Here is a 19,850-nt window from a genome sequence, read left to right on the forward strand (position 1 = left end):
AATTCAGTGTATTTTTCCAGATCAATCTTATAAATACTCATACGAAGGTCACATGGAAATAATATTTTAATTTGAACTTTACGCGATATACGGATTTTCCATTGGACGAGAGTTCGGTCACACGATTGCGACATTGACGTTCACGTGTTCAGATGTTTTGCACAAGACCGTGTTCTTGAAATGACGTAAACACTGACGGATTATTTCCACATTTCCTTGCACAAATACATATAGAAGAAATTTGTTTCTGATCATTGAAGACCCTTTGATCTTGAACTTAGCTTAAGAAACGTCAGAGAGTTTGACTGCATGATCGTTCACGAATATCCTCACTACGACCAATCCTAGAAATGCACATCCAAACTACTGTAGTATCGACTCGACAGTGACAGCAATCTATGAATTTACCTAAGTGTCAGTTTGACACATCTTTGATCACTTTTCATAGATCGGCAAATTGATCAATGACGACTGACATGTAACCACCGAAGGTTCATTAACAACTTCCGAAATATCTCCCGTCACGTCTATCGTGTCGGCCATTTTGACGTCTTGTTTGTTTGTTGTTAAAAGCCACACTCAGCAATATTCCAGCTATATGACGGCGGTCCAGCGATTTACGTCATGAGCATCGATCCACAAATTTGGGATACGATGATATGTATCAACCAAGTCAGCAAGCCTGACCACCCGATCCCGTTAGTCGCCTCTTCCGACAAGCATAATCGCCTTTTACTGCAATCATTGGTTGCTGAAGACCTATTGTCACGCGGATCTTCATGGGTCGTACTTGCTGTAAATGTATAACGATGCTCTGTCATTGTGACTGACTTACTGAGGTAGTTGATGGTGATGTTATTTCAATACATGTGTTGTGTCAGATTTTTCTGAAGAGCAAGTTGTGCATACATACGCTCATGTCACCTCTATTTTTGAGGAACTACTTTATTCTGCGACACAGCTGGTTGATGCATGGCTGTCAGAGTAAACATGAAGTCACGTGTACTTAATACAATTGTGTATTGACCTAGACCTACATCCTTTGAGGCAAAAGCTTGTGATAAAAAAATACTCTAAGGAACTCACACAAAGAGAAAGTCAAATCTTAAATATATATTACTGATAGTTTCATGTGTGTTTCTTTTCATAGACCTATCACACCAACTCGCAGCTTAATTGTCGAGAAACGACCTGGAGTAAGAACTACTCTCGTTAGCAAAGGTAAGCGAGTAATTTATATTTTCGCATTACTTGTCTCTGTAGGATATTATCACAGTTGACATTCAACTTACACATCTGTAACTTTAAACACAACAATGAAAGAATAAAAGAAATTACTGTTACGCCAAGGTCACTGTCCGGTGTATACGAAGGACATGGTGTACTAGTTGAAATTGAGAAGTCGGTTTTTGCATTTCAATCATTATTTTACCATGAACACATCAGTGTGAGTATTTGATGCATGCATTGTAGACAATGTTGGGAATTGCGTTGGTCCTTAAACATGTACGTGAAAGAGGGATAGTTATAAGCCATAGTGCAGGTATGTCACGACGGAGGCTTTACTTTACAACATTACTATGAACATTTTTTTATTTTATAAAATTCCAGTATTGCAGTTGCATGCATGTGTGCTTAGTTTAAGCGTGTTATGTTAAACATACATGGCCGACTGTTTCAGCCGTTGTTCCTGACCTTGACCTTAAAGATCCCAAGAAACATCCTCCTCCAGCTGTGTTGACGATTCCAATACCACTAAAGGTAGAGTGTTTTCATGGATAACCTGCCTGGTTATACCAGGGCATATCAAGCTACACACGCTACGTAACACTACAGTGCTACATTACTAAAGTACCCAGTGCTGCGCCTCTGGTCCTCTTAACGATCTTAGCGTTGAGGCAATCGTAACTCCCACAGGTTAGCATAGGCTTACGATAATTGTAGCGCGAAGATCTTGGCCCTGGGTAGTTTACTTACAATTAATACTGAATAATATTTCAACTGAGCTAATGTTCGAATGTTGGAAATTATCAGTTATGTTTTTACCTTTCAGCGGCAATTATCTTTTGGCCTCCCTTGTTAGTTTTTTCACCTTTTGTTATCGTAGTACTTCTATTGCCCTTACATGTACATAAGACACATAGCATTTATTCACCTGATGACGGAGTAAGCATATACTCCGTAACGTTGTGTTTCCTTATAATAAATAAGTTGACATCCATAAAATATCTTCCTTATGTTTTTAATATAACTCAAAATCGAGAAATTTAGGATTCAGTGTTTCATTCATGTTTTAGCCACGAGTACAGAGCTTTGTGTCTGATGACTTCTGGGGAGCCCCTGATAGGAAGAAGGGGCGTAGGAGCGCAACGCCCCCTCGTACACCTCGCTCCATTATCATCACATCAAATGAGATTGATGGGTACCCCATCCGCAACAGGCACTTTGATGGAACAGCTGTGGACCCGGGTAGGTGGATATGAGTCTGTGTATGTGTCTATGCATGTTTGTTGCACTCAACAATATTCCAGCTATATGACAGCGGGTTGTAAATAGTCGAGTCTGGACCAGACAATCCAGTGATTCATATTATTAGCATCGATCCACGCAGCCAGGATACGATAACAGCCATCAAACAAATCACTGAGTCTGACCACCCGATCCATTAAGTCGCATTTTGCCTCCGGCATATGTTGCTGGGGACCTACTCTAACACGGAATCCCCACGGGGAATATATCTATTTACAAGTATTAATTGTTGTTCAACCGTGATATGTACAGTTGAATACCAAAAGCCTTCTTCACAAATTGTGTTCATTCTCCTATTAAAGAAAATGCACGCCTGCCATGTACAAACCATCGCAATTTGGCCTTGAGTGATACTATTCAAGGATGAAGTGTAATTCCTTACCCTCGCGAAACATTTTTGCATTTTCGATAACGTCATTCATCGTTTATGACGTTACAAATTGATAACGTTACGTCAGTTGGGCGTTTATTAGGTTTACTTTTCATGTATGGTTTGTTTTAGTTTCGTATTTAAAATGATGCTTATACATGTTGTATTCAGTACCCAGGTGTAAAGAAAACGTACAAACTACAATGTGTATGTATTATTCTTTTCTTCCTGAATGAACGCTGCCAAGTACCTCGTTTGGATCATGCAGATTTTATATGGAACACATATTTCGTCGTAACTTCCAATTTGTTACCAATACCGCGTTTTTAGAGGGCCATAGCTATCATGGTTAACTAACCAGCTCCTTTTGTCTCCTCAGTGACAGACAAGGTGTACGAGTACAACACTCGCACCAATGAGAGACGTTGGATGACGACGCCGGAGGGCAAAGTTGTAGTAAACAGGGACAGCAACGTCTAGGGGAAGCCCCACTCCTCTATCTCACTCACAAACTCGGTCTTTCATTGGTTAGAGGTGATTTTCTGTATGTCACATCAGTTTGGTGCGATCACATTCATGCTCTCGTACACAGAAATACTGATACTGTTCTATGTTTCAACGATGATGAACCTCATTCTGGAATCATATGTTGCCAGTTTCCATATTGTAGATATTTACTTCAGACGACGGCGCTCTTGCTTGAAATGATTCATGAAAAAATATTATATAACGGAGTAAAAGCAATAGAACCTCGAAGTATCGTCAACACAATGTATCCGTAGCTAGAGAGATGAGTCTTGGGGTGCCGTTGTTCGCCACAGTGTTGAAAAAGGTTCTGCCTTAACCACCATGTGAGATCTCCTTGATGCAGACATGATGTTAATTGCGTTGGACGGAATGAGGTGACAAAGTTTACTATTTCCTGTCACTGTATTGTAAACTCCACTATCTACAATAAAACCCAGTAACAACTTATGCCAGGATGATTAAAAAACATTATGGTGAATTAAATCGGAAATTATTTGACCACCTTGACGAAGTGCGTTCTTGGCCATCATCACACAGTTGTCTTAGGTCTTGGCAGCAAGATGCCCGTAAGATTCTTTTAACTCCGAGACACTAATATTAGTTGCAGAAGATGAAAGGACACCATTGAAATAATATATATTGATAGAAATATTCTTTCAAGTATTATATACTGTTATCTTGACTGTGATATTGACTCATCTACTCTACTCCACTATAATGCTCACCCCAGTGTACACATTCCCTTTTAAGTTAATAGTATGTTTGTTTGACTGACTGAACCTCAGCTCGTATTGTGAGGAATGTGACACCGTGGTAATGTCTTCCTTTGAAGATTTGTGATATATCATTTCATTTTCTACACCATTGTAATACGGAATACTGATAACTAACAGAGTATTGATTCCGTTCATGATGTATCCCTCTCAGCTCAAAGCGCTGACGCCATTGTTAATTTACAACACTTGAACATATGCATTTGATTGGGTGCACGGTGTCATTTAATGTTGTTTCCTTTTAAAGATTAGCGCCCGTTTTGATTGACCTTCAACGATTTTTTTTAATTATGTTCCTCTCGTGGGTTCTAAATATACCCGCAGTCACATAGGCGTTGAACAACAAACAAAGAAAATGTTATAGATATTTATCCTATAATATATTAGATGTAATTTTGAATGTTGACTTCAGGCTTAAAATTCAATCAACATTGTGTCGTGTGTTTTATGTGATAGGTGTTATTACTTTGTACAGGAAATTTCTTGTTTGTAATTTTGTTTGTATGAATCTATCTCTTAACTGCCGTCCACATTGTTTGTTATAGCAACGTCTGTGATAAAATAAAATTAAATCGCCATAAAGCCACAGGTTGTGTGTTTTGTGTTAGATGACGTAGATCGTCGTGTTGTAAAGATGTAAACTTGTAACAGTGCCCCGTTTCACAAAGCGATCGGAGCGCCGCGATTGTGGATATGAATATTATTGATATTCAACGTACGGCAGTTATGCTCGCTTTGTGTGATAGGACGCAAGTCAAGGAAGCAACATGTGGCCTTGTTACTTGGACAGAACGATCTACTGCAGGGACTTTAGTCTGTATACTAGTTTCAAAGCAAAAGCAATCTGCAATTAATTTTACAATATTTTCAGAATTAATACCCAGCCTGCATCCAGGTACTCGGTAGTCCATTTATGACCAACAATGTTGTCGTGGTTACACACAGACAGACAGACAGACAGACAGACACACACACACACACACACACACACACACACACACACACACACACACACACACACACACACACACACACACACACACACACACACACACACACACACACACACACACACACACACACACACACACACACACACACACACACACACACAGACACACACACACAGACAGACAGACAGACACACACACACACAGATACACAGAGCCACACACACACAGACACAGACACTCACATAGACAGACACACACATAGAGGCACACACACAGACACACACGCGAAATGACAAACGGGATTTGGCTTGCTGACATTTGGATGATGAATACTTGCGTAGGTCGATGCTCAAGACGTTAATCACTGGATTGTCTGGACCAAACTAGATTATTTACAGACCGCCGTCTTGTAGATGGAATATTTCTGAACAACAAACAAACACGATCATATGCATATCCTCCATATTGTGTCAGTGTTTCTGAGGAGCGAGGGTGCACATTGCATGTACGTGACTATGAAAGAAGAATGTTTTGAAACAGTGAAAGTGAGTGAGTGAGTGAGTTTGGTTTTACGCCGCTTTTAGCAATATTCCAGCAATATCACGGCGGGGGACACCAGAAATGGGCTTCGCACATTTTGGGTCAAAGGGATGATCTAAACATGAACAATTAAATTCATAATGTACGTTCGAACTGTAGTATGTGAGTCAGTTAGCTCCGAGTGAACAATATTTAAAGCATACTACTCATTTGATACCTGGCATAGGCGTCACACCATGCACCCATTTGAAGAATCGAACCCGGTCTGCAACGTGCTGAGCCACCAATCTAACAAGAAGAGAAATTTGTGTTGTTGTGATTGTAATGAACATTCCGCTAGTCTTGGATACGTGTGTAAGAGATGTGTCACTTAATCAGCGTTGTGCATGAAGGTCTGCACCTCAAGGTGAAATCATCACGAGTGGGTGAGCCTTCTGTTTACTGGTTACCTGGTTACTATACGTGTTGTTTGGATTGCCTGTAGTGGTACTTATGAATAGTTAAGTCTTTCTTTACAATGGCATAATGATATCATTCATAAAGATTCTAAACGAATAACTGACTGGCAGAACTAATTTAATATCACACGCTTGATTTGTCAAAAACATATTTAATACATCAGGCTATCTGTTCAAAAATCAATCCAAAAAAACGCTCCCAGCTGTTAACGGCAAAATATGGAAACTAGTATTGTTTTACATTGTTTATATATAAGATAAAAATAACATACGTCAGTTATGGGCTGGTTTCTGTACACACGCTCACGTAGCCCCAAATTACTCCGACTATCAGCGAACCGTACCACATATAAAGCAGCAGAAATATTTTGACAATGTCAGCTTCTAACATTACACTAGCATGGTTACCAGCTAACATAAGTGATTCTATATCATTTGGGTACAGTGCATATCACAATGTCGACCAATTATCGCCTTAGCGGACGCTTTTGTCACAGGTATTATATTTGATACATGATCTGATCTTATGGTAAAAAAAAGGTATACCATTCAAAATATTTCCGTTATTCCATATCATGTGAGCTTGTTCCAAAGTCCCACACGCCACTCGACATTGTTATACGGGAAGAATATACACGACATATCCATGGCAGCAGATTGTATTCGATGTAAATGAGGCATTGGAGTGTACAGACGATTCGATGTCGGGGAAGTGTTTTAGCGAATCTCTTCATTTCAGATCCTATTGCCAAAACAAGATATGCACGTGGTAAGTAATGCCAGGGATGGTGAAACAAGTTTTTCTGTTTAATATTAGTGATTCCATGTTGGCTGAAACATGTCTGTCTTGGACGGAATGACGCAATGTTCGCTTTAACAAAGTACTACATCTGGTATAAATGAAACAAGATACGAAGTCTGGTATCAGTGACTATGTTCACTTAAACACAATACTATGTCTGGCAGCAGCTACCCAGGATGACTGAAACTAGATACTATGTCTGGTAGCAGCTACCCAGGATGACTGAAACTAGATACTATGTCTGGTAGCAGCTACCCAGAATGACTGAAACTAGATACTATGTCTGGTTGCAGCTACACAGGATGACTGAAACTAGATACTATGTCTGGTGTAAGTTGCCAACGAAGACTGGATCGGGATACAAAGTCTGGTATAAGTAAGCCGAGGATATTTTAAACAAGATACTATGTCTGGCAACAGTAACCCAGGATGACTGAAACAAGATACTATGTCTGGCAACAGTTACCCAGGATGACTGAAACAAGATTCTATGTCTGGCAACAGTTACCCAGGATGACAGAAACAAGATAAAATGTCTGGCATCAGTTACCCAGGATGACTGAAACAAGACACTATGTCTGGCAACAGTTACCCAGGATGACAGAAACAAGATAAAATGTCTGGCAACAGTTACCCAGGATGACTGAAACAAGATAAAATGTCTGGCATCAGTTACCCTGGATGACTGAAACAAGACACTATGTCTGGCAACAGTTACCCAGGATGACAGAAACAAGATACAATGTCTGGCAACAGTTACCCAGGATGACTGAAACAAGACACTATGTCTGGCAACAGTTACCCAGGATGACTGAAACAAGATACTATGTCTGGCAACAGTTACCCAGGATGACTGAAACAAGATTCTATGTCTGGCATCAGTTACCCAGGATGACTGAAACAAGATACAATGTCTGGCAACAGTTACCCAGGATGACTGAAACAAGACACTATGTCTGGCAACAGTTACTCAGGATGACTGAAACAAGATACTATGTCTGGCAACAGTTACCCAGGATGACTGATAAAAAAGATACTTTGTCTGGCAACAGTTAACCAGGATGACTGAAACAAGAAACTAAATCTGGCAACAGTTACCCAGGATGACTGAAACAAGAAACTAAATCTGGCAACAGTTATCCAGGATGACTGAAACAAGAAACTAAATCTGGCAACAGTTGCCCAGGATGACTGAAACAAGAAACTAAATCTGGCAACAGTTACCCAGGATGACTGAAACAAGATACTATGTCTGGCAACAGTTACCCAGAATGACTGAAACAAGATACTATGTCTGGCAACAGTTACCTAGGATGACTGAAACAAGATACAATGTCTGGCAACAGTTACCCAGGATGACTGAAACAAGACACTATGTCTGGCAACAGTTACCCAGGATGACTGAAACAAGATACTATGTCTGGCAACAGTTACCCAGGATGACTGAAACAAGACACTATGTCTGGCAACAGTTACCCAGGATGACAGAAACAAGACACTATGTCTGGCAACAGTTACTCAGGATGACTGAAACAAGATACTATGTCTGGCAACAGTTACCCAGGATGACTGATAAAAAAGATACTTTGTCTGGCAACAGTTACCCAGGATGACTGAAACAAGATTCTATGTCTGGCATCAGTTACCCAGGATGACTGAAACAAGATACTATGTCTGGCAACAGTTACCCAGGATGACTGAAACAAGACACTATGTCTGGTAACAGTTACCCAGGATGACAGAAACAAGACACTATGTCTGGCAACAGTTACTCAGGATGACTGAAACAAGATACTATGTCTGGCAACAGTTACCCAGGATGACTGATAAAAAAGATACTTTGTCTGGCAACAGTTACCCAGGATGACTGAAACAAGATTCTATGTCTGGCATCAGTTACCCAGGATGACTGAAACAAGATACTATGTCTGGCAACAGTTACTCAGGATGACTGAAACAAGATACTATGTCTGGCAACAGTTACCCAGGATGACTGATAAAAAAGATACTTTGTCTGGCAACAGTTACCCAGGATGACTGAAACAAGATTCTATGTCTGGCATCAGTTACCCAGGATGACTGAAACAAGATACTATGTCTGCCATCAGTTACCCAGGATGACTGAAACAAGATACTATGTCTGGCATCAGTTACCCAGGATGACTGAAACAAGATACAATGTCTGGCAACAGTTACCCAGGATGACAGAAACAAGATACTATGTCTGGCAACAGTTACTCAGGATGACTGAAACAAGAAACTATGTCTGGCAACAGTTACCCAGGATGACTGAAACAAGAAACTATGTCTGGCAACAGTTACCCAGGATGACTGAAACAAGATACTATGTCTGGCAACAGTTACTCAGGATGACTGAAACAAGAAACTATGTCTGGCAACAGTTACCCAGGATGACTGAAACAAGATACTATGTCTGGCAACAGTTACCCAGGATGACTGAAACAAGATACTATGTCTGGCAACAGTTACCAAGGATGTCTGAAACAATATACTATGTCTGGCAACAGTTACCCAGGATGACTGAAACAAGAAACTATGTCTGGCATCAGTTACCCAGGATGACTGAAACAAGATACTATGTCTGGCAACAGTTAACCAGGATGACTGAAACAAGAAACTATGTCTGGCAACAGTTACCCAGGATGACTGAAACAAGATACTATGTCTGGCAACAGTTACCAAGGATGTCTGAAACAATATACTATGTCTGGCAACAGTTACCCAGGATGACTGAAACAAGAAACTAAATCTGGCAACAGTTACCCAGGATGACTGAAACAAGATACTATGTCTGGCAACAGTTACCCAGGATGACTGAAACAAGATACTTTGTCTGGCAACAGTTACCCAGGATCACTGAAACAAGAAACTAAATCGGGCAACAGTTGCCCAGGATGACTGAAACAAGAATGTTAATCTGGCACAAGTTACCCATGATGACTGAAACAAGATACTTTGTCTGGCAACAGTTACCCAGGATGACTGAAACAAGAAACTAAATCTGGCAACAGTTACCCAGGATGACTGAAACAAGGTACAATGTCTGGCAACAGTTACCCAAGATGACTGAAACAAGAAACTAAATCGGGCACAAGTTGCCCAGGATGACTGAAACAAGATTCAATGTATGGCAACAGTTACCCAGATGACTGAAACAAGACACTATGTCTGGCAACAGTTACCCAGGATGACTGAAACAAGATACTATGTCTGGCAACAGTTACCCAGGATGACTGAAACAAGATACTATGTCTGCCATCAGTTACCCAGGATGACTGAAACAAGATACTATGTCTGGCATCAGTTACCCAGGATGACTGAAACAAGATACTATGTCCCGCAACAGTTACCCAGCATGACTGAAACAAGATACTATGTCTGGCAACAGTTACCCAGGATGTCTGAAACAAGAAACTAAATCTGGCAACAGTTACCTAGGATGACTGAAACAAGATACTATGTCTGGCAACAGTTACCTAGGATGACAGAAACAAGATACTATGTCTGGCAACAGTTACCCAGGATGACAGAAACAAGATACTATGTCTGGCAACAGTTACCCAGGATGACTGAAACAAGATACTATGTCTGGCAACAGTTACCCAGGATGACTGAAACAAGATACTATGTCTGGCAACAGTTACCTAGGATGACTGAAACAAGATACTATGTCTGGCAACAGTTACCCAGGATGACTGAAACAAGATACTATGTCTGGCAACAGTTACCTAGGATGACTGAAACAAGATACTATGTCTGGCAACAGTTACCTAGGATGACTGAAACAAGAAACTAAATCTGGCAACAGTTACCCAGCATGACTGAAACAAGATACTATGTCTGGCAACAGTTACCCAGGATGACTGAAACAAGATACTATGTCTGGCAACAGTTACCCAGGATGAGGTGAGGTGAAATTGGGTTTAACGTCGCGTCCAAGATTATTGCACTTATATAGCGACGTGCGTGCACGTGTATGTGTGTGTGTGTGGCCTGATGCCGATTTATAGTGCTAGCTCACTGAGATACCATGCCGCAGTTTAACATGAATACCCCACTCAGACACAGTATACTGACTCCGAGCCGACCAGTCCTTGTTTTAGCCCCTTAATGCCGAGCGCCAGACGAGGTAACAACAAGTACAATCTTTTAACGTCTTTTTGTATGACGCGGCCCGGGATCGAACCCTGGACCTTCCGCTCTCCGGGCGGACGCTCTACCACAAGACCACGGAGGCGGTCTACCCAGGATGACTGAAACAAGATACTATATCTGGCAACAGTTACCCAGGATGACTCAAACAAGGTAAACTGTCTGGCAACAGTTACCCAGGATGACTGAAACAAGATATAATGTCTGGAAACAGTTACCCAGGATGTTTGAAACGAGATTCTAAATCTGGCACAAGTTGCCCAGGATGTTTGAAAAGTTACTTCTTGTATAAGTAAGCCCCGGGTGAGGGATCAGATACACGGTGTGGTATAAGTAAGCCAAGGATGGCATCAACAAGAAATTCTAGTCGGTCTTCAAACAGGTCAAACATTGTGAAAACCCAACCTTATCTGAATTACCACAAACTTATGTATTCTGGAACTTTTATAACCCGCGAACTCTACAGGGTTCAATACATTTCAGTGCGGCCTCATGCCATGTTATCAACAAGATTGCACCAGTATCATGTATACTTATTCAGTGCACGCGCAACTGTTGATAATAAAAAGAAGAATTAAACCGTGCCCATTGAAAGCTACCAGGCATAGCGCAGTGGTTGTGTTTATAGTTCACTACAGGGCTACCATTAAAAATATTTCCGTTAATTCCATATCATATAAGCTTGTTCCGAAGTCCAACTACAGGGTTACGCTGTAGCTGGGCTGCGATATTCAAAGGGAGGAGTGGAAACTATTCCCTATAAAAATGTTCCTCGGTACATGCAAAACACTGCAATGTCATCAGGATGACCCATTGATGTGTGTTTCAGGAAACACAAGACGGTATGTTTCGTAAAACCAAGAAAGATATGTTTCAGAACTCCAGGAAAGATATGTTTCAGGAATCCAGGAAAGGTTAGTTTCAGAAATCCAGGAAGGTATGTTTCAGAAATACAGGAAAGGTACGTTTCATAAATCCAGGAAAGGTATGTTTCAGAAATCCAGGAAAGGTATGTTTCATAAAGCCAGGAAAGGTACGTTTCATAAATCCAGGAAAGGTATGTTTCATAAATCCAGGAAGGTATGTTTCAGGAAACCCATGGAGGTACATGTATGTTTCAGTTATCCCATGAAGGTTTGTTTCAGTAAACCCAATAAACGTATGTCTTAGTAAGCCCAGGAAAGTGTGTTTGAAGCAAATCAGGAACGTATGTTTCATTAAACCAAAAAGGTATGCTTCCTGACTTATGACAAGTTTCAGTACCCATCATTCAATTTGTCAGACACCGGCGTGGCTGATACTGCTATTATGCCATGACCTGAAGCAGGTACGATATGTCTCCACGCCAAACTGGAAACTATATTTTGTTAAATCAGATTTGTGTATCTTTAATTATGAAATAAATCAGATCGTTAATGCATGTTATATTAATATTCATTTTAAGTTACATATGGAATTTATAGATATCACAACTTATACTATATATTTAATACAGTATGCAATTAGAGACGTGTGTGATTTATCTTACAACTATCCACACAAGGATCGATATCTGTGGACTGAAGTCATTCAAAATAATACGTAAAGATTATTTTCGTACCAAAAGGTTGTCACACACTTTTCAAAAGCGAAAATGGCTTTGATGTATTATTATACATGTTCGTCACTGCCGAATTAATTATTTCTAGAGTTCTAGAGTTGTAAGTCGGTGCTGGTACCTGATACCGCTGACACCCTCACTCCATGATGTGCGTCAGCTATCACCCAGACGTGTACATAAAACTGGTTGATAGCAACACTCCTCCCTCTCTTGTAGGCCTGTATTGACAAGTCAGATTAGGTGACAAAGCCGTCTTTTGACAGGGAGGTTTAACACACTACCCCTGTGACTCGCGCGGCCCAGTATGATGAAGCATTGGGGAGTTGGCTTATCTCTGACTGTGCCGGAGTAGAACACACACATATCACAGGTACAGGGGGTCTATAGCACGGAAACTGTATATAACATTGATAGGTGTTTCTTTAAACATCCCAAACAATGATGTATCTGTATATGATTATGATTATGATTATAATTAAGATTATGATTATTAGTATTGACCCGTGAAGATCCGGGTTAGAAATTGTCTTCAGCAACCTACGCTTGCGTAAAAGGCGACTATGCTTGTCGTAAGAGGCGACTAACGGGACAAGGAGGTCAGCTTCGCTGATTTGGTTGATTCAGGTCATCGTATCCAAAGTGCGTGGGTCGATGTTCATGATATCAATCACTGGATTGTCTGGGACGATTATTTACAGACAGGCGTCATAGCTGGAATATTGCTGAGTGCGGGAACAAACAAACAAACAAACAAATTATTATGTACAGATAAAAATAAAAACTGCAGCAAGGAGTGTTTGGGTGATCCTGGCACAGTCAGGATGGTCATTATTATTATTATTATTATTATTATTATTATTATTATTATTATTATTATTGTTGTTGTTGTTGTTGTTGTTGTTGTTGTTGTTCAGCTCAGGGCCCTTGTCCCCTCCACACGCAGCCCAGACAGCGAATGGGACTTCTCCCAGGAAACGCTGCCTAGTCAAACCCACCAAGAACTTTTCGGAGAATGTGCAGACTCCCCAACACTGCAGCCTTCTGCATTACCCAGATTGTCAGAAGGGCTGTATTCCTGGTAGCAAACCCGGGTACTCTCCCAATGTCAGTCAACAGATTGGGAGGTACCAAACCTAAGGCACCGAGAACAATGGGGAGTAGGACAACTTTGTACTTGGGATGCAAGCGTGACATTTCGAAAGCGAGGTCCGCATATTTGCCATGTTTTTCCTCAATCTTGTCAATCACATAAGTGTCAATGGGGACAGAAAATTCAATGATATAAATGATTTCATTGGATTTATCAAAAAGGACAAGATCAGGCTTGTTGGCCTGGATATGTCTGAGGCTGTAAATGGGCCAAAGAATTTTGTATTTATCATTTTCCATGATTATTATTATTGGACCTCCTCCGTGGTCTAATGGTAGCGCGTCTGCCCGGAGAGCGGAAGGTCGGGGTTTTGATCTCCGGCCGCGTCATACCGAAAAGACGTTAACCGATGGTGCTTGTTGTTACCCTGCCTGGCGCTCGGCATTAGGGGCTAAAACTAGGACTGGTCGGCTTGGAGTCAGTAAACTGTGTCTGAGTAGGGTATATTAAACTGCGGCATGGTATCTCAGTGGGCTAGCACTACAAAATCGGTATTAGTCCGGACTAGCATAAGCAGCTACACACACACACACACACACACACCCAAACACACGTGCATATACGTCTTTTTATAAGTGAAATAACCTTGAACGCTACGTTAAACCCCATTTCACCCTACTTATAACCACCATCATCATCATTATGACATTAAACCCCCTAATGACAGTATCAATAAACGATACAACCTCAGACTGGTTCAACAGCTATTTCATTCATCACATGTTGTAGAGTTATTTCATTGTCATGTAGATCAATGGAATCGTGGACCGTGCCACCTATAGTCACCTATTATCTGAGGTGCTTATACTTGACTGTTGAGTGCAAAGTGACTCAAATCTAACACACCTGTCCTATAGGTATGCAGACTCCTGTAATCTGAGAGACGCATGATGGCTGTTTACCTGTTCTCCTGGGCGGCGTGGGTAACGGTACTCGCCCTCATCAACCACGCGGATGCTTCAGGTGAGTTGTCCTATCTCAATCCTGTATAGTAACACTGTCTCCTGCACATGCGCCTCTTGTATCGCAACAAACAACACTTACTATAAAACTGTATCTGCAATAATTATTTTAATACCATCCACACTAAACACGTATGAGTAGAGCATAGTGTGTAGTTATATTTTCATATCGTGGACATTGGCCTATAATCAAAGTTGAAGAAAATACAATACTATTCCGGTTATAAAAGATTTTGGTGCCATACAACTGCTCACCATTTTGGTTAATTTACTTCAAACAATATCTTATAATAGTGACACCCTGTTATTCCGTAAGACCCTCTTTCCGCACGATTGCAGATGGGGACATGTTTACAACATAAAAGGGGCATAATTAAGTACTTGAGGAAACGTTTACGAATTATTTTAAAGAATAATCATGGTTTAGTTATTTTGCTTTTTGTTCAATGACAGAAATATGTTAGTATATTATAGAAGTTGTTGTTCTGCACTGAGGTGAAATCAACTAAAAATATGATATAGTGGTATCACTATATACATAATAATATAAAACCGCTTTGATTATAGTGTAATCTCTTTAAATAAATCTTCCATGTATAAACTCCGATGACAGAGTGATATCGCTGTATAATTTATGCATGTAAATCAGTGAGAACATAATATGGATCATGCATGTATGAACTGAAACGATGGTAGAGAGATGTCATTAAATCGATCTTTATTGTATTACCTGGACCGATGTGATGTCATTATATCGATCTCACATGTATAAACTAGACTATGTTAGAGTGATGTCATTAAATCGATCTTAAATATATAAAACTGGAAAAATGGCAGAGGGATGTCATTATTCGATCTTCCATGTATCAACTGGAACAATGATAGTCGGATGCCATTGCTTTGATCTTACATGTATGAAGGGACCTATGGTAGAGTGATATCATTAAGTCGATCTTACATCATGTATAAACGGGACCTATGGTAGAGTGATGTCATTAATTCGATCTTACATGTATAAAGGGACCTATGGTAGAATGATGTCATTATTCGATCTTACATGTAGAAAGGGACCTATGGTAGAGTGATGTCATTAATTCGATCTTACATGTATGAAGGGACCTATAGTAGAGTGATGTCATTAATTCTATCTTACACGTTTAAACTGGACCGATAGAAGAATAATGTCATTAAATCGATCGTAAATGTATAAACTGGAACGATGATAGAGTGATGCCATTTATTCGATCTTAAATGCATCAACTGGAACGATGACAGAAGGATGTCATTAACTCGATCTTAATTTGAAACGGGTATCAAAGCTGTGTTTTGGACCTTTAGTTTGCACTCTCTCGGCAACTTCTTTTTCCAGTAACATATTGATCACGTTTGATATTATTTGTTGGTCATTCCAAGTTTAAGGTGTATTCTTTCTTTTGTCCTGTAATTAATACGATAATATACAGCAAAACGGTCGGTACTTTTGAAATAGTTCGTTTAATTCGGGAGTACGTTACATACTTTTCGTTATAACGATGCTCTTCTGTCTAGCGATGCAAAAACCTAACATATATTAGGTAGACCGGGTTGCCGGGTGACTACCGTCACATGTACACCAGTATTTGCTATAATGCCTAGTCCTATTTCTACTGGGTGATATTGATGCATTGGAAGTGTATGGGGCAGTAGAGATGTCAGCATTGTGAGAGGCTACGCGGGGCGGATTCCTCACGTGGGTACAATGTGTGAAATCCGTATGGCCGTGACATTACCGGATAATTACTAAAAAAAAGACAAAAAACAAGTCCAAAGATGAGCTGAATAATTTACGAATGTTATTTTCAAGCTTATTATACACGCTTATCTGCTGTATATATGTATATAACGAATTACGGTTATAACGAAAAAAAATGAGTGGTCCCTTTGAGTTTGAAATAACCGTAGTTTTCCGTAGTATATATATAACACCGTGGGAAAGAACGTGTCGCCGCCGTTCTGTCCCACACAGCGCTGTCTCAAGGTAAACAGTTTCGTGGGGTCAGATTTAATATTCAGTCTTTATTGTGGTATTAAAAGAACTACATCTTAGCATTTACATATTGCGACTGATGTCCGGTACTTGACGGCGTGCTTAAACGTGATTTTACTAATATAGAACTGTAGTAGATATCCCCACATTAGATGATTCATCGCCCAGCCCTTCGGATCAATGCACTAAACCCAAACGTAAATACTGACATCTTTAATCGAAGTTTTTGAATGTGATGAAGTCAATACCAAAGTGTTCTCGAAGACAACATTGAGACTAACAGACGACTTACACAAATAACGCGTTGAAATTATTTCAAAGCTTTCGAGGCCATTTGGTACAGTGTATTCAAAAAAAATTAATATTGGGTCAGGAGTTAATAAACTGAATTGATACAAATATGCATCGTTTACACAACTGAAGTGCCCTTTGATATATAGTCGTGCTTGCATAAATGGGCTTTCAGTTCCAACGTCAGGAGTATATATGATGCACTGTATCAACATATTAATTAGGACAAATACAATGAACCGAGGGACACATATCGCACAGTGGGTATTACTTGCAGTGAAAGGGAGACGTGTGGTATGACGGTCGCAAGCAATGACTCAAATATTGTCGGGGTACAAGTCCCTGCGTCTTTGTATGATATTGCCACTTACCTCGGAATAATGTAACACAATCGTCATGCTTGGACAGTTATGGACTTTATTATACGGTCTATATACGGGAATATGAGTTATAATTGACTCTCGTAGCACTCGAGGAGATATCGCCGAGATTTATGTGGCCTGGAGTGGGGAGATTTGGGTCTGTGTATACATGGGTATAAATCAGTGTGCTACGTTATGGGAATTGTAAATACCTGTCCAGTCCCCCGGTATCCAAGCGCGCACGGTTAGTGGCATTGTACACCCAATCTACAAGGGTTATAAAACAACCAACTGTCCTTGACATTCCAGAATTCTGCAAAAACATATCAGTCGGCAAATAAAAATGTATGTGAGTCAATGAGTTGACATCTACGCTGCTTTGAACGGCATTTCCTTCATATCACGGCGTGTCAGCATCGTTTTTGAGGAATGTCCTTTCCCTTTGTGAAACACACGGGCGCGGGAATGATGCTGACAAACCAAGAGTGAAGATTCGAGTCTCTGGTTTCGATTCTCCTAATGGGTAAAATTTGTGAAGCCAACTTCTGGTGTTTCTCTACAAACACGACTCATATACACGTATTTATATAAATAGTACAATAAAATAGTTTCCTGTCTAATAGACAGATGCAATAATAGTATATTATTAACGACAAATTGCCTTGAATACGACTAAAAGAGTGTATTAAAGCATTTCCAGAGAGAACATCAAATTTGGAGTTTGTCAGAACTTTCAGAACTTTGTATTTCTCCATAAACCACCGCTAGTGGTACACGAGCAATGTATTACATAATTTACAAATAATATTGACAACAAGATGACTATAATTGATATAAACCTAGATGGAGGCAATCAGGCCCTGCAGCTCTATTGAGCTAAGCCTTCCGTAGAAAAAAGCGACATTATGAACGTGCTGTGCCCTTTAGAATGTAACTTTGCAAGGATGGCTAAATTTGATGTGATCGACATACTTCTAAAAGCAATGTGATTATAACTTTCTCGCATTCATACCGGTAAACGTCTCGATGAAAAATAATGGTTAGAATATCAATCCGTCAAGACCATGCAGTGTAAGATATATGTACACCGGCATTGATACTCCACCGACAAATTAGTCCTCTTAAGCTGATCTTCTGCAACATGTGCCATTTGGTCTGAACTTTTGATTTAACGATAAAAAGACACTTGTATGTTGATACCTCACCATGACCCTGTCACGGAACAATGGAGATTCACCCTGTTTGTGTGATTTTGATTTTGAATATGTTCGTGATATTGTGGTACAACCGAAAAGGATTAAGTATTCGGCGGAGTATGAATGCTATAGGAAAGAGGTCGTTGTTTCATCCAATGGCAGTGTCTACGATCTCTGAGATTAGATTCGTCTGTCTCTGCGAGAACGGATAATCACATTTATCATCACAAACTGGCTTCCTCAGGAGATATCGGTTGAGTGAGATCAAACGATATCAAAATCAATGATTTCTCTAGTCTCGGGTGGTCAGATTCCCTGACTTGGTTGATGCATGTCATTTATCTATCCAAAATGTGTGAAGATCGATGCTCATGATGTCAATCACTGGATTGTCCTCATCCAGGCTCGATTATTTACAGATTGCCCTCATATAGCTGGAACAACAAACGAAAAAAAAACAATCTTTCTCTCACTGCGACTGTTTCGCTGTACTTTGTACACCCAAGCCACTGGTCGTCTAAGGCACCGCAACAAGCTGTGCAGAGTTGCGTCCCTTGGGCATGCCAGAAACCTATGATTGTGGGTTCGAATCCCCGTTCACCCCGATTATTTTTCTAGGTTTGTCAGCACCATACCCGTGTTCATGGGTTTCAACGAAGTGGTAAACGTCTGAGACCTGCATCACTTCGGGCTTTCCTCCCACATTAAGCTGACACGCTGTGATATAACTGGAATACTGTTAAAAGGGGCGTCAAACCCAACTCACTCACTCACTCACTCACTCATTCACTCACTCAATCCATCAATCAAGCCACTGGTTATTATTTTTTACAAACAGAAAAAAGTTTCAACAATGGTTTTGGCCCTTGCGTGTTTTGATATAATTATGTCAACACTCGTCAATAAACACGGCGGTGTTTTAAACTTTTATTGACTCATTTTGTTATATCTGATTTCAAAAGACACCCGGATGAGGTTCTGTATCAGTCAATTAACCTTTATAAATTCAAAAAGACGAAGTAATAAATATTAACGGAACGCCAACAAAGCATCACATAATGCTAATGATATGTAAGAGGTTCCAGATAAATAGGCTGTACTGTTACTTTCGATGTGGCGTGGCCATTGACCATGATT

At 40.2% G+C, this 19,850-nt stretch overlaps 1 protein-coding gene across 1 annotated transcript in view; it reads left to right on the forward strand.

The window, feature by feature from the left end:
- The first annotated feature begins 14,766 nt into the window (after window positions 1-14,766).
- Window positions 14,767-19,850, forward strand: part of LOC124136628 (protocadherin Fat 4-like) — a 34,014-nt gene continuing 28,930 nt past the window's right edge. Inside the window, exon 1 of the mRNA XM_048396732.1 lies at window positions 14,767-14,839. Within this exon, the coding sequence (XP_048252689.1) occupies window positions 14,767-14,839 (73 nt within the window). The remainder of the gene's footprint in view (window positions 14,840-19,850) is intronic.

This window comes from Haliotis rufescens, unplaced genomic scaffold, assembly GCF_023055435.1.
Source record: "Haliotis rufescens isolate VD_foot unplaced genomic scaffold, xgHalRufe1.0.p SCAF_16, whole genome shotgun sequence".
Lineage (NCBI taxonomy): Eukaryota > Metazoa > Mollusca > Gastropoda > Lepetellida > Haliotidae > Haliotis > Haliotis rufescens.